Source organism: Oryx dammah, unplaced genomic scaffold, assembly GCF_014754425.2.
Source record: "Oryx dammah isolate SB20612 unplaced genomic scaffold, SCBI_Odam_1.1 HiC_scaffold_17, whole genome shotgun sequence".
NCBI lineage: Eukaryota > Metazoa > Chordata > Mammalia > Artiodactyla > Bovidae > Oryx > Oryx dammah.
Genome location: NW_024070201.1, coordinates 23,945,690 through 23,972,524, shown reverse-complemented (window position 1 = coordinate 23,972,524; position 26,835 = coordinate 23,945,690). Strand labels below are relative to the sequence as shown.

General features: G+C 48.0%; 1 protein-coding gene across 2 annotated transcripts in view; it reads right to left on the bottom strand.

Moving 5' to 3' along the window:
- ZBTB16 (zinc finger and BTB domain containing 16) overlaps positions 1 to 26,835 on the bottom strand; it is a 203,869-nt gene that overhangs the window by 45,491 nt on the left and 131,543 nt on the right. For both annotated transcript variants that reach the window (XM_040258032.1, XM_040258033.1), the window contains exon 4: positions 24,857 to 24,943. In XM_040258032.1, the coding sequence (XP_040113966.1) occupies positions 24,857 to 24,943 (87 nt within the window). The remainder of the gene's footprint in view (positions 1 to 24,856; positions 24,944 to 26,835) is intronic.

The following is a 26,835-nucleotide window of genomic DNA, read 5'->3' as shown; positions in this document are numbered from 1 at the left end:
TGCTTCATTTGCTATTATTTTCTCCCATTCGGAAGGCTGTCTTTTCAGTTTGCTTATGTTTTCCTTTGTTGTGCAGAAGCTTTTAATTTTAATTAGATCCCATTTGTTTATTTTTGCTTTTATTTCCAGAATTCTGGGAGGTGGATCGTAGAGGATCCTGCTGTTGTTTATGTCAGAGAGTGTTTTGCCTATGTTCTCCTCTAACAGTTTTATAGTTTCTGGTCTTACATTTAGATCTTTAATCCATTTTGAGTTTATCTTTGTGTGCGGTGTTAGAAAGTGATCTAGCTTCATTCTTTTACAAGTGGTTGACCAGTTTTCCCAGCACCACTTGTTAAAGAGATTGTCTTTACTCCATTGTATATTCTTGCCTCCTTTGTCAAAGATAAGGTGTCCATATGTATGTGGATTTATCTCAAAGCAACAAAATTGTGGGTTGGCCGAAAAAGTTTGTTTGGTTTGTGGAACAGACCCGGACGAACATTTTGGCCAACCCGATACCATCATTTTATCTCCACTTGGCATCCAAAACTTTAAGGAACAACTTCATGTGCTCAGAGGAGCAGCGGAAAGGGAGTCAGGAGAACAAAACCCAGTGCCTGCCTCTACAACCAACCAGCTGCGCGACTCCGAGTAAGTCCTTCCACCTGCCAAAGCTCTGTTTCTTCATCTAAAACAGGGGGACGCTGGAGCGGAGAGACCCTTGCTAGGTTTTTAAGGTTATGCTACAGTTGAAGGACCACCTCTGTCCTTCCTGCTTTCCCAAGCTGGGGCCACACTTAGGGACGGAGGGCAGGGACCTCCAGGGATCCTCAAACATATCTGGGGAGGGCAAGAGACACGACAGAACCCCTTCCTTTCTTCTTTCTTTTTTTAAATCCAAAGTCACTCCCAGCTTCTCAGGACACAAAAGTTATCTGTTAAGGTAAGTTAAACCTTCTCAAGATGAATTTTCCTGCTACTTTTAATTAAAAGTTCTTTAGAATTAAAAGGACACTATTCAGAAAAGGTTGAAAAAAATTTTCATTGACACTCCCTCCCCACCCCTCCCCCTTTTCCCAAGGCAAAGAAAAAGCTGTTTTGTGCACTGCTCACCCAGTCCACACTGTACAAAAGGAGGTGGATTGGCGGCAAGACACATGAGATGACCCTTTGACCCCGAACCGCTGACAAGTCCTCAATGGCATAAATACCAGATAATCAATCACATGCCAGGAGGGCGAGTCCCCCTGCCCTCGCCAGCGTTGGGGTTTATGAGAGATACACTGTAAATAGACGCTGGCTTCTTAAGAGAGGCCCCCTCTGCATTCCAGGGGCCGGCCATAATCCTGAACCAGGCCCGGCCAGACCCTTGACCATCTCGTTTTACAGCTTTCATCACGAGCTTATAAAGCGCTCTTCCCTCCCAATCCCCCTCTGCACGCTGGACTTTCTGGTATGAAATGAAGATAGTCCTCACCCAGCCACCCCCACCCCCTCTCCAAGAGAGGACTCCAAAAATCACTGCAAAGAAAGCTAGGCTAGAGGAGCCAGAGATGGGGAAAGTCACCCAGAAAACTTGTGGGGTGCCAATGTGGTGGGGACTGGGAGGGGTGAGGGGTGTGGCCAAAGACACACACGACCTGGGAAGTAATAAAGAATCAATAATGATACTGATGTCAACAGGAATAACAATAGCTAATGTCTGCTAAACAGTGAGGACACTGATGTAAGTGTCATGCACCATTCTAGGCTCTTCCCATGCTATCCTATTACATACAATATCCTATTATGTCTTGTCATGAATGTGCCCACCTTACAGATGAGGAAGTGAGGCTCAGAGTTCACACAAATTGCCCATTTAGTGACTAAATGACAGGGGAGGGATTTACACCCAGAGAATTGACTCAGGTCCAGATACCTGCCCTGCACCATCCTCCAAGTCCACGGATTTCTGCCTGGAGGGGGAAAATGTTGGAAATCAATCCTTTGGATCAACCAGTACTTTGAGATCACATAGCAACTGGGTGGAAGGAGGCATTAAAAAGTTCTGAGGAACGTGGGTCTAAAAATCAATGTACCATCTGACTAGTGTTCAGTTTCCAAGCTAGCCGAGAACTAGGCCGGTTCCAAGAGAGAAAGAGTGTTAAAAGGAAGCCCATAAATTCTGACGCCCACTGCAGCACAAGACTCTCAGCTCTGCTCTCTAGCTCACCTTGGACTCCAGGAGCTCCGACAGGCAGCACCAGGCCCGGACGTCTCTAAGGCAACAATGGTCTTCTGAACCTTTGCTCTTGCTCAGAAGTTTACCAAGGTCCTAAACCAGGCCAGGCAAACAGGGACATGGGGGGCAGGGAGAGGAAGACAGAGCCTCTTGGCAACTAATTTTGATAATGCTTTTGTGTCGAGGTCAAAGGTTAAATATGGCCACACTAATCCACTTCTTCCAGAATTAAAGCACAAGGGAGATTTTTCTGTAGCTTAGCAAGACTGTTTTTCTCATGGCTGGAGAAATAGTCCTGAGCAAGCCCACTGAATGGGGACGCCTAGGCTACTGGAGACATTCTTGCATTTATTTGGACAGACCATCCCAGGCCCTGGTCACTCGGTCAGAGTTATTTATTATTAAGACCAAGGTGAAAGGAATGCAAAGTGGCACTTAAAAAATGTAAGAGTCCCTCTGTCCAGCTCCACCCGCTTCTAAATAATGTTTTCTGAGATGCCGGAGAAAGAAGGGGGAGAAAATGCTGGGGAACCTCGCCCCCACACACAGAAACTGTAAGAATCATGTATGCGACTGCCAGCAAACTGTGGTTCTTAAAGAAACTCTAATAACCCACCATACACTGGCTTCACAGGGTGCAGGGCACTCCACACCTATTATTCTCTGAGCCTCACGGCAGGCCTGTTAGGTAAGCGAGCTTTTTGGACCCCTTTCTACCAATGCAGAAACTGAGCTTCTAAAAGGGCAAGTGACTGACTGGTCCAGAGTCTTGCTTCTAATAAGCAGCAGCACCAAGGCCAGAAACAGTCTTTGTTGCTGTAACTGCAGGAGATAGACAGAAAGACATCCTTCACGCAGAAACACGGGGCTCCCCGCAAGCAGGAGACCCACGACAAGAAGGCCAGAGGGAATGTGGGCCGGAAATGTCTCCTGGATTCATTTTCTTGAAGCTCTCCCCACCCGGGGAAGGGGGTGCCACTGAACTGGCAGGTGAGAGAGGAAAGGACACAGACCCAACTGGCGGGGGGGTGGCTGCCGAGGAGGCGCCCCCTCCGTTCCTCCCACTCTGGCTGGGAGTAAACTTCTCCTTTGCCACCCCCCTTCCCAGCTGGGGGAGCTGTCACCACCCCAAGGCAGACAGGGGAGCTCCCGAGGGAGGCAGTGGTCCTGCGAGAAATGATTGTCCAAGTGTCAACAACCTGCTGCTTCTCAGAGCCTTGGGGTCAGAGGCCAGGATGGAGCACAATGGCTTTCTCGGGCTGAAGAGTCCAGGGAGCGGGGCCTCTGGGGGGTCCCGGAATGCAGAGGCCCTGAATCCAGGCACCGGGGTCTCCTGTCTTGCCCTTTTATATCCTTCCTCTCTGCACAAACGCCAGACACCGCCAGCCTCAGAAACAGGAGACTAAGAAAGGAAAGGGATTAGCGACAGCCTCCATCTGCAAGCCTAAACACGCAGGTTTCACTATGCAAGATACAGGGAGCAACTCAGTCACCATCCCCATGAGATAAATTTACCCTAAAGCAGCATGAGAAGCAAACTCAGCCTGAGGGTGTCCCCCTGCCTCCAAGCCCTTCCTGGCCCCGTCATGGCTGGGCACCCGCCCATCTTGCTCCTGAGCATGCCGGACACAGCCGTCCTCTCATCTGCAAGCTCCTGATGGGGGTGGGGGGCAGGTGAGGCAGGCTACCCGCAGAGGCTGGCAGGTGGGCACCTGCCACGTGCCCATGGTTGGTGCTCCAGTCACACAGGGCGGATGAGCAAGGGATGACTGAGCCCAGGTTCCTTCTGGAACTTTCTCCACACTAGAAATTACAGACCTGTAATGGATGGTATGCGGGACCTGACCCATTCAGATCATATTCAGTCAAAAACCCTAGGACACCTCTCCCTCTAACATCTGTCCATCATGTTATACTGAACAGTTAATTTCCAGATGGACCAGCCTGCTTCCCCCACTACTTTCTGTGTAATTCAAAATATATGATAATAGAATTTGACTTTTTTTTTTTTTCATGCAGCATTCATATATGTGCAGGGGACAGGATGGTAAGTGCAACAGAGCAAGCCAAAGAAGCAAAGGGCCAGGAAGAGCTGGGAGGGGTGTGGTGCAGAGGGTACAGACCGGATATCTGAAGGGCAGAAACCAAGGCCCCCAAGGGTCTCCAGAGCTGGTACAATTAGAACAATAGCTTACAATTGAATTTGCTTTTCACCTCACAGGGACGTTACTGCTGAGATTATTCCAGTCGTCACATCCATCTTTGGCGTGATCGGGGCAAGCATGGAGTTCTAAGTTTTTCAGGTAAGGAATCTGAGACTTACAAAGGTTGAGTGACTTGTCCAAGGCCATACAGCTGGCACGTGAAGAGCAAAATTCTGAATTCAGACAGGTTCCCTTTTCCTGCTTTTCACCAGGAAGCTCCCTTTATTGCTTTTGGTTAACCACACAACAAATACTGATTGGGTGGCTACTCTTCTAAAAACAGTCAAAGGGTCCAGGGACCAAAGATGGTTCAGACAGTGCCCCTCCCCAACACATGGAGTAATAAGACAGCCAAGTGGTGCAAGTGGAGTTATGCCCACGGTGCAGGAGATGAAAAGGAGGGCATGCCTTCCACTGCTTATTTGGGGAAAAGGGGGTGACAGAGGACGGCCCTGTCTTAGCCTGCTTGGGCTGCTCTAGCAAAATGCTGTGACTGGGCAGCTTAGCCATCATTTATTTCTCATAGTTCTGGGAGCTGGAGTCCTAGATCAGGGTGCTGACGTGACTGGATTCCCGGTGAGGGCCCTTCTTGACTTGCAGATGGCTGCCTTGGAGCTGTGTCCTTACATGGAAGCAAGAGCTCTAGTCTCTCCTGCTGCTTCTGTTGTTGGTAAGTCGCTAAGTCATGTCCGACTCTTGGCAACCCCATGGACTGCAGCACACCAGGCTCCTATGTCCGTCACTATCTTCCAGAGTTTGCTCAAATTTATGTCCATTGAGTTGGCGATGCTATCTAACCATCTCACCCTCTGCTGCTCCCCTCCTCCCTTTGCCTTCCATCTTTCCTAATATCAGAGTCTTTTCCGACAAATCAGCTCTTTGCATCAGGTGGCCAAAGTATTAGAGCTTCAGTTAAAACATCAGTTCTTACAACAAACATTGAGGTTGATTTCCTTTTAGGATTGACTGCTTTAATCTCCTTGCAGTCCAAGGGACTCTCAAGCATCTTCTTTAGCACCATAATCCGAAAGCATCAATTCTTTGGCGCTCAGCCTCCTTTACGGTCCAGCTCTCACATCCATACATGACTACTGGAAAAACCAAAGCTTTGACTAGACAGACCTTTGCTGGCAAAGTGATGTCTTTGCTTCTGCTTCTTATAAGGACATAAGGGCTTGAAGACATGAATCGGGGCAGGGAACAGGGGTGGAGGGCAGACACAAACATTTATATAACATAAACAATGGAGCTGAGAAGAAATAGTCTACAAAAACAAGACACAGGAAAATGAAGGAGTCAGGGGAAGATACAAGGAGAAGAAAAGCAGCAAAGAGAGATAGGAAATTATAAGTGATTCTGGATGAACACTGTAGGTGGTAGCATGAGATGGCCTGAAATTCTGATTGGAGGCATTTTCTGGGCCATGCAGTACAGCCTGATCTTATCTCATCCGGAAGTTCTCAACCCTGGTTTTACATGTGAGCCTCCTGGGGAGCTTTAGAAAACATCCATCCTGAGCCCCTCACTGGCACCCATGCTGGAGATTCTGATTCAGCAGGTTTGTAGTGGGAATACTTGCTTGCTGTTTCTTTTAAAAAACAAAAAGCTCCCCCAAGTGATTTTAATGTATAGCTGATAAACGACAATGAGGACCTTCCAAAGGAGGAACATGGGAGGAACACTGGGTGCGGGCTGCCATTTCCTCTTTCAGATTCAGGGATCAAACCCACGTCTCTTGCATCTCCTGTGTGGAGAGACAACACCGGTAAGGATGCCAGAGCCAACCTTAGCTAAGGTAAGTGCATGAGGCTATGCCCTAAAACCAGCCTGGATCCATTAACTCCACACCCATCCTCCACTGCCATCTCCATCTGACAGAACTGGGCAGGAATGTGAAGACAATGGGGCTCTCCATGCCACCATCCTGGGTCTTATGTGATAAAACCATCACCTGGGGTCCTCTCCCAGAGTCAGCTGCCTTCAGACCAGTGACTTCAGTCTAATCATGTGCTCCTGAGCAATCAGGCAGAGACATAATGTGGGGGATACTGTGGGCAGGAACTATGGGTTTCTGGCAGCAGCAGAAAGAATTTCAGGCAGATGAAGGGATGAGAGATACTCCAATCACCACCCCTGGATCCCCACAGCATGCATCTGATTCAAGTGCCTTGTATCACTAATTACCTTTTCAGCTATGTCTGTGTTTTTTCCTCCCTAGCAATTGTTCGCTTTCTGAAGGTAGGATTCCAATCTGATTTTTTCTATTTTGAAAAAAATTGACAGAGTAATTCAAACAGTACAGCTGGTGGGCAAGTGAGATCTGAAGAAGTTCAGAGCATCTGCACCATTTTTGCTCTGAGCTTCTCAAACCCCTAGGGGCCCTGGCAGCTCTCAGTGCAGACCCTGATGCACGGATAACCAAGGAAGGCCACGTGGACAGAATCTCCTACTCTGGACATTCCCAGGAAAGGGGCTGAGGATTATTTCCAGATCGAAGAGTTGTGGGAATCCCAGGGGACAGGAGGAGTGGTCCAAGACCAGGATTCCTGGGTTACATCCCACAGTGCATGCGTGAAAGCTAGGTCATATCCAACTCTTTCTGACTTCACGGACTGTAACCCACCAGGCTCCTCTGTCTCTGCAATTTTCCAGGCAAGAAAGTGGGTTGCCATTCCCCTCTCCAGTGTATCTTCTTGACCCAGGGATTGAACCCACATTTTCTACATCTCTCACACTGCAGGTGGATTCTTGACCACTAAGCCACCTGGGAAGCCCCCTAGACCACAGTATGTTTCTCTAACTTGCTGTGTGATCCTGGGCAAATCACTGAACCTCTCTGAGGCTCAGGATCACACTCCTTAATGCCTCCTGCTCCAATTCTGAAGTCTAGGATTCTAAATATGTTAGAATTCGACATCTGGAATTAGCCTCTTCCAACATGAGTACACCTCAAAGCTGGGCTAATAAATGTAAATGGTGATTCCAGGCTCTATTTTGGAAGGTGGGGTTGTAACATTATGACTCACTGTTGGATGAGGCAAGTTCTCTTTCTGAGCAGCAACCAGGCCTCCTTCCATCACCCAGAAGCTTAAGATGTTGTTTTTGTTCAGTCAGTAAGTCATCTCAGATTCTTTGTGACCCCATGGACTGTAGCACGCCAGGCTTCCCTGTCCTTCAACTATCTCATGGAGTTTGCTCAAATTCATGTCCACTGAGCTTAAGATGGGGAGGCCAGAAGGCATCCCAGGACAGGGGGTCCAAACTTGGAAGCCAGATGAGAGCAGGGGCCAAGATGCTGCCTTCTGGACCACTTCCCCAGAGATAGGGGTTCCCAAGTCATTTCAAAACAGAGAAACACTTGGTGCTCCCTCATTTGTCAAAAACCTCAAGTGTGTTTCCCAGAGGAGAGAAGTCAGAGCGACTCTAGGGCCCAAGGGGCAGCTTTCCGATGCAAAGTCTCCCCCTTTTCAATTCCTGTAACTAAAATGAATATGGAAAAGATAATTACCTTTAAAACATACTTAATACTTGAACACATTATCTCTACCTGCAGAAAAAGAATGTTATCTGATGGGATCTTCCCCATAAGCTTAATCAAATTGCTATCTTAAAACTCTCTGGAGTCCTGTGAAACAGTAATAGAAAATCTGAGGCAGAGGCTGGAAGCATTTTATATTTGTTTGGTGGAGGGGAATGTGTATTCCATCTAACAATGGGCACTTAGAGACAAAGTCATTTCCAATCTGTAATGGATCTTTTCCGAACGGGGGCAGGGAACACTTCATCTGACCCAAACCTGTAATCCCTCTGTTAGGTAACTTTTCCTAATGTTCAGAGAAGGAAATGCCAAAAGAAAAGCCTTTTCCTTAATACCTGTTTGGGGTTCTTCTTTGGTAGGAAATCTACTCTCGTTGGGCCTGGGACACTTAACACATGGAGATGCTTACCTTGCTCCTTAACTCTGGGCTTAAACTTGGCAAATAAATCGATGCCTGTATTTTCCTTGCTCTGCCCAGCCCCCAGGCAGTGCCATCCGTTAAGTTAGTGGAGTAGGTAAATTACCTGCCCAGATCGTGCCCAGGGCGAGTGGCCATTTGCAAGGCTGGAGAAAACCAAAGGCAAACAGCTTCTAAGAAGATCGAATGTGAGGACTGGCTGTGTTCCCAGCATCTCAAGCTTGCCTGGAATGACCAAGTAAACAGCTGCCGCAGAAGTGCCTGGCCAGCCCAGTTCATCTTGTTGACAGAAGAAGCGATAGGTAAGAGGTGATAACGTGCTGTATCTGTTAGTCACTTATCCTGCCTGCAGCCCCCCGGAAGGTCCTTCATGTGTAGGGAGTGGTTCCCCACCCCCCACCAAAGCATGGAGAGCAAAGGGGGCATCCCAGTGCACAAAGTAAGGCAATCAGAGGCTTACAGAAAAAAAAAATATGGGGAGTAGGGGACAATCCTAGGGAAGCATTACAGTGATCATCAAGATACAGGTTTGCTGGCATGCGAGCAACAGATTACAAAACAGCATGCGCTGCCTGTTATGGCCCCAGTGTCGTTTAAAAGACAACAGAAAAAGATGGTGGAGCTACCGGAGACACATTTCTTCTGTTTACATGTATTTTCTAATTTCCCCACACGGAGCGCACACTACTTGTGTGATTCTTTTCTTAAAACGGGCTGCCTGGGTCCACGCTGTTCATGTATGCCCTCTGGTCAGAGTCATTCCTCTCAGGCATGAGAAGGCCTGGCTGTTTTCCTGAAGATGTACAACACAAGGCAACTCCCAGTCTCCCCTGACTGAGGCCGGATTCACATCCTTCCCCCACTGAGGGTCCCGACCTGATCCCTTCTTTCTTTCTTCCCGGCAGTTGATACGGAGGAAGGACAGGAGGAGGTCTCTGAGCTATCCTGCTCCCCACTGGCTCCAAGAACAGAATGATCCTGAAGGCACCAGAGCCTCCTGCATTGTCTGAATGGTCACCGTTCTGCAAACTGCTAGCTATCTAAAAAAAAATCCTGAGATGCAGCAGGTAGAGGGGATTGGGCTGAGGGTGTAAAAACCAACAAGACCTGGAAGTTGCTTTTCATTTCAGTGAAGATATAATCCACAAACCATGAAACACACCCTTTTAAAACACACAGTTCAATGGTTTTCAGTGTACTCAGAAAGCTGTACAACCATCATCAACACTAACTCCAGAACATTTTCATCACCCCTCGAAAGAAACTCCATACTCATTAGTTTTCACTCCCCATTTTCCGCTCCCCTCAGCCTCTGGCAACTACTAATCTGCTCTGTTCCTATAGATTTGCCTATTCTGAACATTTCACATAAACGGGATCATACATTATGTAGCCTTTCGTACCCAACTTCTCTCCTGTTGGATTTAACATTCATCCATGGTGTAGCACGCAAGTGCATCTATCCCTCTTTATGTCTGGATAATGATGCATACATACCACGTTTTGTTCATCTATTCCTCAGCCAATGGACATGTGGGTTCCAGTTTCTACGTTGAGGGTATAAACGAAGTAGCTATGAACACTGGTGTACAAGCTTTTGTGTGGATGGATGGTTTTCAATTCTCCTGGGCTAGAAGTTGCTTTTTAAAAGTAAATTCTTGTTATTAGGTTGTCATTTGTGTCGAGAGACATATCAGAAAAAAAAAAAAAGAGCACAGGATATTTAAAAGATAGTTTGAAATATCTGAGACTTTCAACTACATACTTGGGTTCCAAGAAACTGACAGCTGTGGGTCCTTGTTGCTCCCCAATCCCATACACGTATTTTTATTGCAACTCCTCTGCTCCTCCACCCCAGGGGCCACCATGTCACCATCCTTACCCCGTGGGCTTCACCAGTCCAGTTCATCCTCTAAGAAGAAATCTGCGCTGCAGCACATGAAATATTTAAGCTGTTTTTCTAAATATATACATTATTTAGCTTACAGTCTATAAAATATTTACATTGTTCCTCCCACCCCCAAATATCTGCATTATTTACAGTACAATCAGGAAAACATTAACCCTTGTAGGGCTTTTTGTTGTTGCTTTTAACTTTTAATTTATATTGGAGTACAGCCAATTAACAATGTTGTGAGAGTTTCAGGTGGACAGCAAAGAGGCTCAGCCAAACATATGTGTATCCAGTCTCCCCCAAACTCTCCTCCCATCCAGGCTGCCACATAACATGGAGCAGAGTCCCCTGTGATATCCAGTAAGTCCTTGTTGGTTCTCTATTTTACAAGGTATCCATTCTACATGGCAGTGTGTACATGTCCATTCCGACCTTTGTTTTGTGACCTGTGCAGTCTTCCTGGGTGTCACTGGGTGCACACAGCCATGAGAGGCAACAGTGAGTTCTCTGGCCCAAGTCACAGAGCAAGCGCTGGGGACGCAGGAGCTAACACAGTGTTCAAAGCCAGACGGACAGAATTAGTCACACCTGTCACCAGAGGGCATAGACCATAGAATTCCTAGGGAGGCAGTTCTGGATGCCAAGCTCATACCCTACTCATGTTGACATTTATTTTAGTTGCTCTCTGAAAAATGGGAGCTCATTCCTATTGGGCCCTGGCCTGGGTCACCCCTCCAGGTGTGACGGCAGTCCTCACTTAATTTTAAGGAAAATCTCCCCTGCTACCCATGTCCTCTATCAGGCCGTGGTGAACACAGACAGCGGTTGTGACCCCTGAGCGCTGGCACAAGCCCCTCCCAGGTCCCGAGTTCTCCATCTGGAGTCACCTGCCTTAAGAGTGGGAAACTGAGGTCTAGACAGTCATGTCCTACATCTGCCTCAAAAACTCATTTACTTGCACTTGCAGCCTTTTTTTAGAAATTCTCCTCCATGGAAAGAATGAGGCTCAAAGGTGATATTTTTTATTATTTATAATGTGACCTTAATTTTTAGAATCAAACAAGGGACTTCACTGGAGGTCTGTGGCTAAGACTCCATGCTTCCACTGCAGGGGTCATGGGTTCGATTCCTGGTTGGGGAACTAAGATCCCACATGCCGTGCAGCATGGCCAAAAAGTAAATAAATAAAGTAAAATTATATAAGTAAAACATGCCAATAAGTCATTATTATTATATAATAATAAAGGAAATAAATACTAGTTCTTATTATTATTCAGAAATAGACAATGCAGAAAGTAAAACCTGCTTTGCTCTGCAATCCTATTCTTTAAAGATAATCACTGTTAATAGGTGGACTGTAGAGCCTTATAGAATCTTACAGGATGGCTTCTGTATTTTACATGAAATAAGATGACACTAAACCACCTTCTCCTCTAATCACCTTTTATCGCACAAAACATCAGGGCTCTTTTTCCATGCAGGTGCCATAATTAACAGAGTCCCTTCCTTTGGACATGTAGGTTGGTCTCAGGCTTTGTAATTACATATAATGCTGTAATCAGCATCTCTAAGCGAAGCTAAAAAACTGATCTTTGTGACGTAAAGGCCAAAGCTGGGCATGAACCACCAAGGGTCCCTGAGCATCTGCGACAATATAATAGGGGTGACCTGCCCTGGATTTCCAGCCCAGCTCTGCTGCATGCCCCCCTCCGACTCAGGCACCTCTGACGAAACGTCAGGAGTGTGAAATCAATTCTCTCATCTCCTGGTTGTTCAACTCAGGAGAGATTTCCTCTTCCTCCTCCGCCCCCCTCCCCCCAGTACCTCTACTTACCCTGCTTCTGTTTTGAATCTCTAAAATAATGTGACAAGTTAATGATGGTACAATTATCTAAATGTTTAACAGACATGTTATCTAAGTGAGTCGGATTGAGATTCCATCCCGCTGACAATAAACATCAGTGGTGGAGCAGAAAGCGATAGGCAAATTATAGCAAACCCTGCAATTTCAATGCTATTAAATTTGGAGGAATAACAGCCTTGAGGCCTGTAAACTCTGAATAAAATAGGCCCTTGTGTTTGTCCAACTATTAAATCAAAATGCTACCAACATCCTAGAAAAAAACAAGGCGATTTATGGCTTTTCAAGTTTCAGTTACACATTGGTTTTTATTAACTCCTTTCTGTCATCAGGCAGCAGTAGTATCATGGGGGGAGAAGGGAGCACAGCCAGAGAGGAAGGAGCAGGAGCTGAAAAGATGGAGGGGATACATGGGGCCAGCGGGAGTTAGGGGTGGAGAGGTGAGTGGGAGCCCCAAGGCTGACCACGGGGACTCTGGTCTGAAGACCACATGAAAGGGAAGAGGCCATTCTGAACACAGGCAATTCTGAATCCAGTTAAGTCCTCTCTGCATATGAACCTTCGAGTTGCAAACTTTCAAAGATGCGAGCGTGTGTCTGGTTCCAGGAAGGAACCAGATCCCGTGCCACCCATGCCAGCTGTGAGTGAAACTGCAGCTCGCCCTCCGTCTCCCACTGCTGACGATCCACCAGCTCTACCATCTCCCACCTCCTCTCCCTCCTCTAGTCAGGAGCGCTTCTTGACAGTTCACTCAAGGCCAGCCCCCCGATGCCAGCTCTTGTATTGTACTTTTCAAGGTACTGCACGGTAAGATGTTTTATTTTTTATGTTTGCTATGAATTATGTGTGTGAGAAGTATTATAAACTCATTACAGTACAGTACCATGGGGCCGACTGTGTTCCTTGGGTACCTAGGCTAACTTCAATCAACTTAGGAACAAGCTGGATTTACTAACCCACTCATGGAACAGAACTTGTTCATATTACCAGAGGAGAATGACATGTACCCCGGAAGTTCCATCAGACTCCCAGCTGGGGGCCCTGAACTTGAAGCCCAGCTCTTCCACTGAGCGAGTCATGTTACTTAAACTGCTCTGAGCCCACAGCTCCTCAGCAGTGATAGGGGCAGTGAACCTGCCTCTTAGTGGGCTCTACCAGATAATATATAAAGGCACCAGAGCCAGGCGCAGTCCAAGCTCTGAACAACAGTCCTCAAAGATCAAAATCGTTTCAATCCCCTCAAACTTCTGGAATAGCTTTTAAAAGACAAAAGATCTTCACCTTTAATTTCTTCTTCAGACACAGTATGCATTTAATTTTTTTATTGAATACACATCTAAATAAAATGAAAGAAGCGGTTGTCTACTGGTGAGACAGAAACTGTAAATGTCTAATGTGCTTAGTTATGTCTGGCTCTTTGTGACCCCATGAACTGTAGACTGCCAGGCTCCTCTGTTCATGGGGTTCTCCAGGCAAGAATACTGGAGTGGGTTGCTATTTCCTATTCCAAAGGGTCTTCCCCACCTAGGGATCAAACTTGTGTCTCCTGTATCTGCAGATGGATTCCTTACCACTGGTCCACCTGGGAAGCCCCTATAACTGGCATAGGTACAAATGTGCTGAAGTGGAGAAAAATGTAGACCATCCATCCAAGATCGGAACTTTAGGCTGTGCTTGGAACCATGCAACCTCTCAAATAGCAATTTGTCTTACCTAATTCCCACTCCCGATATTTGAGAGAAGCAGAGAAACAAAGCAATTTGTCCCATGTCATAAAGCAAGCCTGTGACAGAGCCAGGATAAGAGCTCAGAACTCAGTTTTCCTTTCCCCTAATTCATTCTTGTTTTCCCTGATACCAAGCTGCCCCCACACGACAATGACGATCATCGTTTCCACTGTGATGGGAGATTGCTGGAGTTGGGGACCGGGGCGAGTCCTGCTCACTGCTGTATCCTTATCCCAGGGCCCAGCATCAATGTCCAGCACAGAGCAGACGCTCAAGACGTCTTCTGAATGAATGAGCTTTAACCTCTTCTAACCCAAATCAACCTCAGTTCAATTTTCCTCTCCAATCCCAAGAGAGCTAAATACCACCGATCCCCTCAAAGTGTTAACGCTTCATGCAAAAGTATTGGGGAGATGGAAGAGCTCAGAGGTTCTGCAGGGCAGCGAAACCCTTCTGTATGATACCATGGTGAATACACATCATTATACATTTATCAAAACCCAGAGAATTTACAACGAGACTGACCCGTTAACATAAACTTTGCAGGATAATCATGTATCAACCTCGGTTCATCAGGGGTAACAAATGCACCATTCTGATGAGGGATGTTGACAGGGAGGGAGTTGTGTTGGGGTGGGGAGTAGAGGGTATACAGGATACTCTATGCTTTCCACTCTATTTTGCTATAAATCTAAAATCACTCCAAAAAAAAAAAAAAACCCAAAATCTATTCATAAGAAGCAGCACTGGAGGTCAGTCCAGAAGGAACCAGAGGGACCCTGGCACAGCTAGGGTGACCGGTGCAGAAGGCAGGCGTGGCTGGGCAGCAGGTGACAGCCAGGCTGCTGTTCCCTACACCACAGCAAGCCGCTCCAACAGAGCTGAGAGCCCTGGGCTTGGAAAATAAAACTCTATATTAGGCATCAAACAGGCCTTGATAGTAATAGCACAAAACGAGCTCAAGAGTAAGTCTATGCTGGAGCACTGACTGTACAAACAGGAGCACATGACTCTCCCTCCCCAAGTGCCCATGACGCGCTGCAGCCGTCCCGAGCTCGGGCTTTCTCGGGTTCAATTCCCTGGCACACCACGTGAAACGCTATACCAGTCACCCCTGATATTTATAAAAGTCAAAAGCTATTATGCTTTCAATGGGAGAGGTCACGCCAATCCAAGTGGAACCCACGTGTCCATCTGATGACCCCCTCCTCCCCGCCACCCTCCAGCCTGGGCCAGGGTGGGAGGCTCGTTCTGCCTTTTTTCCTTGTCAAGCTGTGGGGAGAGGAAGTTCTTTCTCATCTGCTGGCCCTTCCCTTTCCCTCCCCCATCCTCTTTGGGACCAGGGGAACAGAGAGACTGCCCTTGGGAGGAGGAGTCAGAACAGTTGCTGGTTTTCCTACTGCAGGAGGACAGGAGCCAGCCACCCTGACAGGGCTCCTCCGTGCCCAGCACCACCCCTCGTGCCAGGCCCAGGGCGGGAGTGGGGGCCAGAAGGCCGGCAGCCACCTCCAGGGAAGGAATGTAGCTGCTCACCCTCTTTGATTCTCTGCCCCGGCTGCTCATCCACCACCGAAAGTCCTCCAAACAAGGACTTCATTTTCTCCTCTGGAGTTCAGGGCCAGAGACAGTCCCCACAGCTCTTTCCAAGTATCCTTAATATATCAGGAGGGACAGAGGGGCCAGTTCAAGCAGGTAGCCGACAACACCAAGGTGGGGGCACAGCTCTCTGCACGATCAAAGGGTGTACATGTGTGTGCGCGTGTGTGTTTGTGTGATATCACTGCCTTCTCCTCCCAAAGCCACGACAAGGTGCCTTCGAGCCTCCTTCACACTGAGGCACACAAGGTGCCTCCGAGCCTCCTTCACACTGAGGAGGAGAGGGCCCCAGGGAGGGCGCCTCCAGCGCCTACTCCGTGCTACCAGGGGTGGGCAGGTCCTGCAGCGCCGCTGCCCTTGGCCGCTGGGTGTGTCAGCTGTTCTGGGCCACACGACCCTCCTGAGGTTGACATGGAGAAGCTGAGAAGGAGCATCTCAGCATTTGCATCTGCTTGAATGGCTTTCTCTGTGACGCAGGAAGGTGGAAATGAAGCAAGTTTTTCTAGGCCAGCAAAATAAAGTCCTTATTTTGTAGTCAAGAGTGGAGAGTACTTTGGCCTGGAAGTAAGAACTCGTGGGTCCTAATTCTGGTTTGGCTTATTTGTTCTCAACTGACCCCCCTCTGCAAATATAGGCCTCTGAGCCCTAGTTTTTTAGGCTGTTGAATGGGCAGAGCTGAGTCCCCGGTTCTGCACATTAGGTATTATGCCCAGGCCCACATGGGGAGGAGAAGCAACATTAAAACACAGGCTTTAGGGTTCAGGAGCCCAAAGCACACGTCCTAGCCATCCTGGACAGGTCATCCTTAACTTCTCTAAGTTTTAATTTTCTCTAGCAAAGAACAGGGAAGGAAAATGTCTATGTTTTAGGATAGTAATAAGGACTTAATAAAATTATATCTCCAAAATGTCCAATAGAGTACAGCTACTATATTATCTGTGTGTGCATGCTAAGTTGCCTCAGTCATGTCTGACTGTTCGCGACCTCATGGGTCAGCCAGGCTCCTCTGTCCCTGGGATTCTCCAGGCAAGAATACTGGAGTGGGTTGTCATGCCCTCCTCCAGGGGATCTTCCTGAGCCAGGGATTGAACCCGCATCTCCTATGTCTCCTGCACTGGCAGGTAAGTTTTTTTGTTGTTTGTTTGTCTGTTTTACCACTAGTTCCACCTGGGAAGACTATATTATCTGCAACCGAAGCAAATTCACCCTACTTGTTCATTTCCTCCACAACACACTGTAGCCTTCAGGAAGGCAGGGACCACCCCTTGCACACAGTAGGTGCTTCAAAACTTAGTGGATAAATGAATGAAGGAAGGATGGGACAAATCAGCCGCACAGGCTACTCTGGTATGTAGCGAACACAAGTCACTAGCCTGGCCAACCGCGTGGGGCAGGGAGTGGGCTGGAGAAGAGAGGGGAATTGCTTTGGGCCAAGTCTGGAGATCAAGTGTCCTGGGCTCTAAGGCGTCCATGAAGCTTCCTAGCCCCAGAACTCCTAAGCTCAGGAATGACTTTCTGTCTCTTTTCCTTACCAGGGTACTATGAGGGCATAAAGTGGGATGACACAGGTCTGACTTATATTTCCAGAATACCCATGTTCCTAATGGCAACAGACATGGGCCAGGACACCAGTGGGGGACTCAAGCTCCTGGAAGGGGGAACACAGGACCTTGCTCTGTACCAACCCCAGCTCTGCAGCCTGTCCGGCCTAGTTGGATATGTTATCGGCTTAAACGTCAGAAGAGGGCAGTCCCCCCGGGAAGCTCTGAGCATTCTAGGAACTAGGGGACTAAATAAAATCCACGAAATCTGCTGAGAGGCTGTTCCACGTACACAACTTCATTATGCCCTCACCTCTGCCCGCTGCACCTACAGCAGGGGCTCTTGGCTCTACAGGTACGCTGGAAACATCCTCTTGACCAAAGGACACATCAGGATCCTCAAGATCCCATCCACTCAGCAAAGCAGCTGCACCCCATTCTTACTGCTTGCTTATCGTATCAGCCTGCCCCTTCCCCTCTCACCTACCTAGTCAGGGGAAAGGATACACTCCAAGGGCATGGCAAAGACCATGATGGTGCAGTGTTAGTAACCACCATCACCACTGACTGAGCGCTTACTCCATGCAAGGCCTATGCTGAGTGCTTTCCACGGGTCATCAAACTAAATCCTCACAACACCCCTTGTACAACAGCATCGTTGCTGTCACATCACCAAGGAGGAAACGGGCTTAGGGAAAGTTAAGCACCCTGCCCAAGCTCATAAAACGTGGAAGTGATGGGACTAGACAGGACTTGAATCTAGACAGTCTGATACCAGATTCCAAGCGCTCCGAATACCCTGAATGTCACACTCAAGACTTTGGGTTCCAAGGGTCCCGCTTCCTTGAAACCTGCAAGACAACCTGAACCGCGCTATCAGGGCCCCAACTTGCCTGGTGAATAAAGCCCTCGAGAGGTCATCCTCCCAGAGTAGCCATCTGCACATCTGCCTTTCCTGCTGTGGGGTTCTCACAGGCTCTCTAGCCTGGCCCCCAAACACTAGCATTGGCCCCATCTCTCTTATGTTCAGATCGCACACAGGGAGCTGTTCTGAGTCCCCTACGTGCGGACGTGTTAAGTCACTTCAGTCGTGTCCGACTCTGTGCGACCTGACCCTATGGACTGCAGCCCGCCAGGCTCCTCTGTCCGTGGGATTTTTCAGGCAAGAATACTGGAGTGGGTTGCCGTGCCCTCTTCCAGGAGATCTTCTCAACCCAGAGATTGAAGCTGCGTCTCTTGAGTCTCCTGCGTTGGCAGGCGGGTTCTTTACCACTATTGCCACCTGTGAAGCCTCTGAGTCTCCTACATATGAATTAAAAGAGCTGAAGGTTCCTTCAGCTCAATTCCAAGGCTGCCGCACTGAGATCTCCCCCCTCCCCCACAGGGCCTGCTGCAGACTGCCCCAGCCCCCTCACCCTCAGTTCAGCAGCTGAGGTATCTCCCCTGCCCTCTAATTAATGCCACCCGATCCCATCTGTTGCCCCCAGGCCTGTTCACGTCCCAAACGGGGATGTACAGTGGCTCGGACAACATTATGATTTGTAAAACCCACTCCTAATTAGTTTGACTTTGAATGAAGAGGGTAATTATTTTTAAATTTATTAACTGCTGCCTGGCCAGAGAAGTTTCCAGATCAAATGACACAGGGAAGCTATTTCTGTTCAGTGACGCAGCAATTTATATTACTGATCGGTCATTAAAACCTCTGGCACAAAACCACTTGTGTTTCCTGAGCCAAGATACTGTCCGTGTGTCAAATTTCAAACCCGGAGTATAAATTAAGCCATTAATGGTATTTATCAATTTATCTGGACTTTTAAAGAACTACTTACTAATTTAAGACATTCCTGATATAGAACCCAACTGGTGCGCTGGGCGTGTGTGTGTACGTGCGTGTATATGTGTTTTCTCGCTTTTTATTTTACTGAACAGTGTAAAAAAAATTCTGATGTGTAAATGAAGTACAGGCATCTTGGGGAGCTGCAGAGCTGTTAATTCCTGACTGCTCTGCAACCCAAACATTTTGGAAGCAGCAGTGTTTTGCAATATGTATTTGTCATAATATAAAAGGTGTAAAGTGATCTCTGTTTATCTCCTCAAAGTCTTAGCTGTAGCAAAACAGAAAACTGAAGTGTGACAACGAAGCCTGAGCCCAGCCCAAGCGTAAGTGTGTCGTCCCTGAGCACCAGCTGGAGCCCACCAAGATTCTGGAGGGCAGGGACAAGGAAGGGTCACACCCACGGGGACAGAAGTCCTCCAGGGTAAGTGGAGGAGCTGAAAGGGTGAGCCCGGAAGATGATGTGTGTTTGGCAAAAATGGGATTGGAAATACTTTCTACTAAATTCATTCTGCAGTGTCAAGAATATCTGACAAGCACCCCGATAACCCATCCCAATGCCATGCTACACGTCAGCTCTGTGAATTCCCCACGTGGTGGGGCGGCCTTGGGCATAGAACTCCCAGACCCTATCTATTTCAGGGATATTGTATACTATCTCCCGAGGGGCACACGGTCATCAGGGTATGGAGGATGCTTAGTTAAATAGGTCACAGGGATCCAAAAGAGCTCTGCCCAGGACGTGGCCATGAGCTACACAAGCTCTCCCTAAACTGTTCAGCCACAAACCCATGGACAATAGTAAGTCAGTGAGCAGGCAGCTGGGGATTGGTAGAAAGAGCACTGAAGTCAGAGTTGGGTCAAGTTCCAGCTCTTCACTTCCTAGTGCTGGGCTTCTAGGCCTCCATGGTCTCATCTGTAAAATGGGTACAGTGGAAGAAAGTGTTTGATAAATATAGGTATCAGAAACATAAGATGGCAGTTTCATGACTTTACTCTCCCAGGGTCTCTTCCTTCTCAGAGCTTCTTCCCCACTCTCCTGTTTGCTCCCTTAAAGGATATCTGGTACCCCACTGGCTTCCCCCAGTCCAACAGCTTTAGCATCACTTTCAGCATTCCTTATCACCAGGCCTCTCTCTTTCTCAGAGGCCCCCTTTCGTAGAAGAGAGATGGCATCTAGAGGTCACGTGTTTTTTCATTGATTGTTAGGGGAGTCTGAGAATCCATCTGGGCTCTGCACATTCTACCTGTATGTCCCCTATAGCACTGTGCCCAGCTCTGCCTGTCAGCAGAACTGCCTCGATGCCGACCTGAAGCTGACAATACGGCCACCACCACCTCTGTCCCCAGCCGAGGACAGCCTGCCCAACACCAGGAGGGGCCAAACGCTTCTCCTGGCAAGGGAGCGTGCCCCTCGCTCACAGCCAGCTGGGAAGGGAGCCCTTCTTAAAGCATCCACTCCGGTTTCTTCTGCACAATTTGGATTCAGCTTGGAGATAAAGCAGAAGTCAGTCTGAGGGGTAAGACTCCGGGGGTTAAGACTTACTTCTAATGTAAGGGGTACAGGCTTGACCCCCCGGCAGGGAACTAAGATTCCCACACCTGCTCCACAGTACTATCCCTGGCCCCCAAACAGGTCTGAAAGAGCCGGGCTCCACCTCTGCTACAGGAAGGATGGGCACTATACCCCTTTGCAGGTGAGGAGATCTGAAGGGCAGAAGGGACTAGGAACAAGGTTATCCACCTGCTAGACAGCAAAGTTAGATTCCACCCCCTCCCCAGCTTCTGACTCAAACTTCAGCTTTTTTTCCAATCACTGTTGTTCAGCCTCTCAAGTCATGTCTGACGTGCCAGGCCTCCCTGTCCTCCACTATCTCCCAGAGTTTGCTCAGACGCATGTCCATTGAGTTGATGATGCCATCCGATCATTCTCATCCTGTCACCCCCTTCTCCTCCTGCCCTCAGTCTTTTCTCAGCATCAGGGTCTTTTCCAATGAGTTGACCTTTTACGTCAGGTGGCCAAAGTACTTGGAACTAATATTCTTTTCTGAAAAATGTTGGTCACTTTCAAGTCCTCACTAACTTAATAAATCCTGGAAGGGCATTCGTCCTAAGACACCTCCTGGTTTTCAAAGCCCAATCAATACCAAACTCTAAAAACAGGTTGCAATGTCATTTACACCACTGAATTACACACTTAGTTAAAATGGCAAATTTATATATCTTTTATGACAGTCTTAAAAATACACTAATATATCAAAAACTACAGAACTGGATCCTTTAAACACGTGACCAGGATGCGAATTACATCTCACTAAAGTTGTCTGAAAAACAATACAGGGAGCGCGTCTGCGTTACTCACTGCCATATCCCCAGTGGGTGCCAGGCACACAAGAGGTGCTCAATAAGTGTGTGGGGTCCTGTCTGTGAACGACATACCCATCTGCTCACCCAGTAGGGATGTAGTCTCTTGCCCTGGCCCGGGCACTTAGGGCAGCTTGCTCCCTGCTGCTGCAAATTTAATCTGGACGGACAGAATTAAGCTGCTTTGTAAAGCTGGCTCAGAGTTTGGTGTTCTCAGCCCCCAATTGGAATCCTCAGAGCAGGATTCTCAGTTACACGTGCGGTCCAGAGGCAACAAGAAATAGCCGGGGGTCTGAGAGACATGTGTCCTTCCCTGGCTTTTAAGAAATCCAGCTCTGGGATCCTGGGCAAAACCTGCTGGCCAAGTCCCCTTCTCTAGACCCGAGCCAGGGAGACACTGACTGGGCTGACAGCTCACCTAGAAAGTTCTGCTTAATGCCACGGGTCAGGGCAACACCAGCCCAGAGTGCATGACACCAGGACTATGACATATGTCTTCCATGTGGAGAGGCTGATTTTGAGGGGCAGGAAGACGAGAAAAGACTGATGGCGATCACGAACAGCATCAGCAGCTGACTGGTCTTCCTTCTTCCCTTCTGGCCCCAGTAGCAGCTCAGGGGCCTGCTTCCACAGAGAGCTGCCACCAGTCCCTCCTTCCCTGGGTGTCCGTCAGTCTCCACGAAGACAGGGAATCTACTCTTCCATCCTTTGAACCTGGGGTTGACCTGTGCCTGCTGAGAGCAATGAACTGGTGGAAGTGATGCTACGTGTTTCCAGCCTACCTTTTAAGAAGGCTCGCAGTTTCTGCTTCCTGACTCTTAGAGCCCTGAGTGAGAGGTCCAGGCTGCTCTGCTGGAGACAGAGGCCAATGGGAGGCGGACTGGGAGGTAGATACGAGAGAGAGGGTGCCATCATGGACACCCAGGCCCACACACCACCCAATGCAACCACGTGAGAGACCCCAAGTGAAAACTGCTCAGCTGAGCGTAGTCACCTACAGAAACGTCTGATATGTTAACACAGTGTGGTTTTAATCTACTGTTAGAGTGGTTTTCCTTGCATACCAATTGGTAACAAACACTCCTGCGGTCAATTATCAACATAGGAACTGGGGTGATATTTTAAACCCATAAATCAGGTCATGTCATCCTCCATTCAACACCCTCCAATGGACTGTTTTGCCCATTTTCTATAAATGTTTGTCTGCATAGGTGTGTGTGTGTGTGTGTGTGCGCGCACAGTGTGTGTGTGTGCGTGTAGTTTACTGAGTCATAATTCATATACCATATGATGCACCAGTCATGCTTTTCAAGGACAAAGTCAGTACTTTTTAATGTATTCAGAGATGCGCAACCATCACCACATTTTAGAACATTTGAATCACCCCAAAAAGAAACTCCATATCCATTAGCATTTACCATTTCACCCCAAATCTCCCAGCCCCTTACTAACTTACTTTCTGTCTGGAGATTCACCTATTCTGGATGTTTCATATAAGCAGAATCATACAACACATGGCCTTTGTGACTGGATTCCTCCACTGAGCACAATGGTTTTAGAATTCCTCTTTAAAAGGTTCAGAATGTATCAGCATTTCATTCCTTTTTAGAGATGAGTAATACTCCACTGTATGGATAAACTACATTTTGTGTATTCATTCATCACTAGGTAGACACTGAGTTATATCTACCTTTTTGGCTATTATAAAAATGCTGTTAAGAACACTTATGTGCAAGTTTTTGTGTAGCTATATGTTTTCATATACGCAGGAGTGGAATTCCTGGGTCACAGTATCTGTTTACCTTTTTGAGGAACTGCCTGTTTTCCAAAGTGGCTGCACCATTTTACACTCCCACCAGCAGTGTATGAGGGTTCTGAATTTTCCACAATCTCAACAACACTTCTCACTGCCTGCATTTTTATTAAGCTACATCTTGGTGGGTGTAAAGCATTTAGTATCTCATTGTGATTTTGATTTGTAGTCTCCCAGTGGCTAATGATGTCAAGCATCTTTTCATGCGCTCAATGATTATTTGTTTATTTTGGAGACATGTCTATTCAGTCAGATCCTCTGCACAGTTTTTGCGTTGGTTATTTGTATTTTTACTAGAGTCCTAAGAGTTCCTCATATTTTCGAACCGAATGAAAATGATTTGCAAATATTTTATCCCCCACCCCCACCCCAAGAATGGACTCTCGGCACACGCAGAATAAAATCCAAATTCCGTGCCAGGACTGAGAGACCCACCTGATTTCTGACCTCATCTCCCACCACTCTGCACCTCACTGCCTGCCCCCTACCAACACACTGCTCTTCCACAAACCTGTCAAATTCAACCCACGTGCAGGAGTGTTACAAGTGTTTGTTCCCTTTACTCAGATCTTCTTCCCCAAAACCTTTAAGTAACTAACTCACTTTCCAACTTTACGGCTGGGCTCAGATGTCACCCTCTCAGAGAAGACTGACCATCTGACCTAAAATACCCCTTTTCTCCCTTATCCTGCTATATTTTTTCTCACTAATGCTTATTACAGCCTGGCATTATTACTACACAATCACGTGCCTATCCTATCGCCCTACTGGAATCTCAGCTCCGTGAAGAATGCTATCTGTCTCATATGTTATTAGACCTTAAAGACTCCCACAGTGCCCAGGATATTACAGGGACTCTATTAATATTTATTAAATTAAATGCCTCTACTACTATTTATCGAATGCTTATTATGAGCCAAGCATTCCCCTAAACACTCCAAATAAAATATCTTATTTAATCCCCCCAACAAATCTATGCTACACGGTAGATACTAGTATTACCCTACTTTTCCAACAGGTGAGGAAACCCAAATTAAGAGAGCTTAAGGAACGGATTCATTGCTCCACAACAGTAAATGGCAGTGTTAGGATCAAACCAGTACCATTCCTGTCCCCACTACTCACTTTAGCCAGTCACTGACCCTCCTTTGAATCTCGGTTTCCTTATCAATGACACGGGAGTAGCTTTCTACTTCACAGAGTTATAGAAAGATTGGCTAACTGAGATCAGGTAAAGCACTAAGGACAGGGCCTGGCACGTTGTGAACGCTCAGGAAGCATGAGCTACAATGATGACGACGACGCCAAGTACCATGAGGAGATGACACTGATGCTATGGAATCAATGGTTTGAGATCACAGCAATATCACTGTTGGATAATACTGTTCCACTGCATGCCTGTGGACAGACTGCTCTCTTTTAGACAATGACTAGACTCTTGCAGAAGGAGGGCCAGCCCACTGGGCCACTTCAGAGTTAGACAACATCACTGACTTTCTAAAGCCTCTGAAAGTATCAGCATCTCCATGGAGATGGGCTCCAAGTGGCCTATTAGAGACAGAGAGCTTGGCCTGATCCAGGGCAGCTGTTCTTCTGGGGCAAAGTCACACTTATAAGCTCCTGCCCAGCCAGCTCCACAAGCAAGGGTAGCTGAAGATAGCACAAACCACCCCACTCACAGCTCCCCAGGGAAACAAGGGCCAAGATACTCACATCCCTGCGCCATCACAATGGAGGCCTGAAGGATGGGGTCACTCAACAAACCACCCCACTCACAGCTCCCCAGGGAAACAAGGACCAAGATATTCACATCCACGCGCCACCGCAACAGAGGCCTGGAGGATGGGGTCACTCACTCACCAGTATGGGTCTGCCTGTGCGTCTCCAGGGCTTCCTCCTTCGAGAACTGGGCACCACACTGATCGCAGACAAAGGCTTTGGCACCCGCTGCAAGAAAGGGGAGGCAGTTACCTTATTATTAAGAGTGACATTGCATTAGGAAAAGGGGTCCTGGGCTAAAATCGTGCAGGTGGACCCTGGGGGAAGGGGCTGAACACCTGTGAAGATCTCAAGTCAGGGATAACCCACGGCCCCAGAGCCAGCCTGGACCCACCTCCAAGATGTGACCACCCACCCAACTGAGCTCCCAAATGCCCCCAGCAAGGGCTCTCCCAGACGGAAGAGGGAACAGAACCAGAACAGCCATAAAAAACAGCGAAGGGATCCGGGAGAGATGTGCAAGAAGAAGGGGGATCCTGAGGGGCTGGCACCCAGTGAGGGATGGAAAGGAGTCCCTGATATTGTGAGGGGAAACGTGCCCTGCTGCGCAGACTATACTTTATGGGAAAAAAGAAACTACTGACACATCAGTACCTGGATAATTCCCTAAGCGAGTATGCCTGGGGGCTTCCCTGGTGGCTCAGATGCTAAAGAATCTCCCTGCAATGCAGGAGCCCCAGGTTCCACCCCTGTGTCAGGAAGGTCCCCTGGAGAAGGAAATGGCAACTCACTCCAGGATTCTTGCCTGGGAAATCTCATGGACAGAGGAGCCTGGTGGGCTACAGTCCGTGGGACTGCAAAAAGTTGGACACATCTGAGCAACTAACACTTTCACTTTCTGTGTGTCTAAAACCAAACTGTCAGGACTCTCCTGGTGGTCCGGTGTCTAAGGCTCCATGCTTCCAATGCAGGGTGCTCGGGTTCAATCCCTGGTCAGGGAACTAGATCCCACTTGCCACGACTAAGAGTTAGAATGTCTCAAAGAAGTTCGAAGGTCTGCAGCTAAGGCCTGGAGCAGCCAAAAAAATAAATAAATGTAGGTATTTTTAAAAAGTCAAACCAAACCACATCTACCAAAAAATAAAAATATTTAACTGTCTACCCCCCAGGCACCACCTGCAGCTAACAATTTAAAATCTCTGAATGACTCTCCTTCAGAATAAAGTCCACAGTCCACAGGGTAACTCACAAAGCCCTTCCTGCGCTTCTCTCTCCTGCTTCTTCTCTCGCTCCTCATCCTCGTTCCCTGGTCTCCAGCCCTCCTGAGAAGCTCTGGTCCCCTGGAGGAGCCTCGTACTTCTGCACTGTGAGCTCTCTGAGCATCCTTCTGTACCGCTTCTGGCTCTGACAGTCCACCCCTCTCCCCAGCCCCACAGGACGTCATTATCATGCCTCAGCTCCCACCCTTGCCCCGGGTCTGGCGAGGGGGACCCTCTCCAGGCTCCCACAGCACCCTGTTTGTTCCAGGTCACGGTCTCACCAGGCTCTCTCCTAAATGCCTGTGGACCCGTCTCCAGCTCCCCGAGGGAGGAAGTATGTCATCGTATGCACAGTTGTATCTGCCTAACACCCAGTGGGAATGAATGACAATACATATCTGTGGAATAAACAAAATCAGTTCAGTGCAATTCAATTGGATCAGCTTTTTTGGAACCATTTTTACAAGCATCAGAATAACAGTGCTGCAGTGTGACAATGACTTTCCACGACTTGCTAATGGCTTTCAAGGCTCTGTTACTTCATCTAGGGGGCACCCGTCACCAGCTTTGGCAGGTTTTCCTCCAAATGTCTTCTAGATGCATCTCACCCCCTGCATGTTGATAACCACTGCCCCTACCGAGGCCCTTGTGGGTTGTGTCCAGAACACTGGATGACTCGAGGAGGACTGCCGCACCACCAGCCACCCCTTGATCCACCCAACAGAGGCAGGTTCCTGATTCCTCACACTTCCTTGCTCAAAAATATACAATGGCTCACAATTTGCACTGACTCTAAACTCCTCCTTGGGCATCCCTGGTGGCTCACCTGGTTAAGAATCTGCCTTCAATGCAGCAGACCTG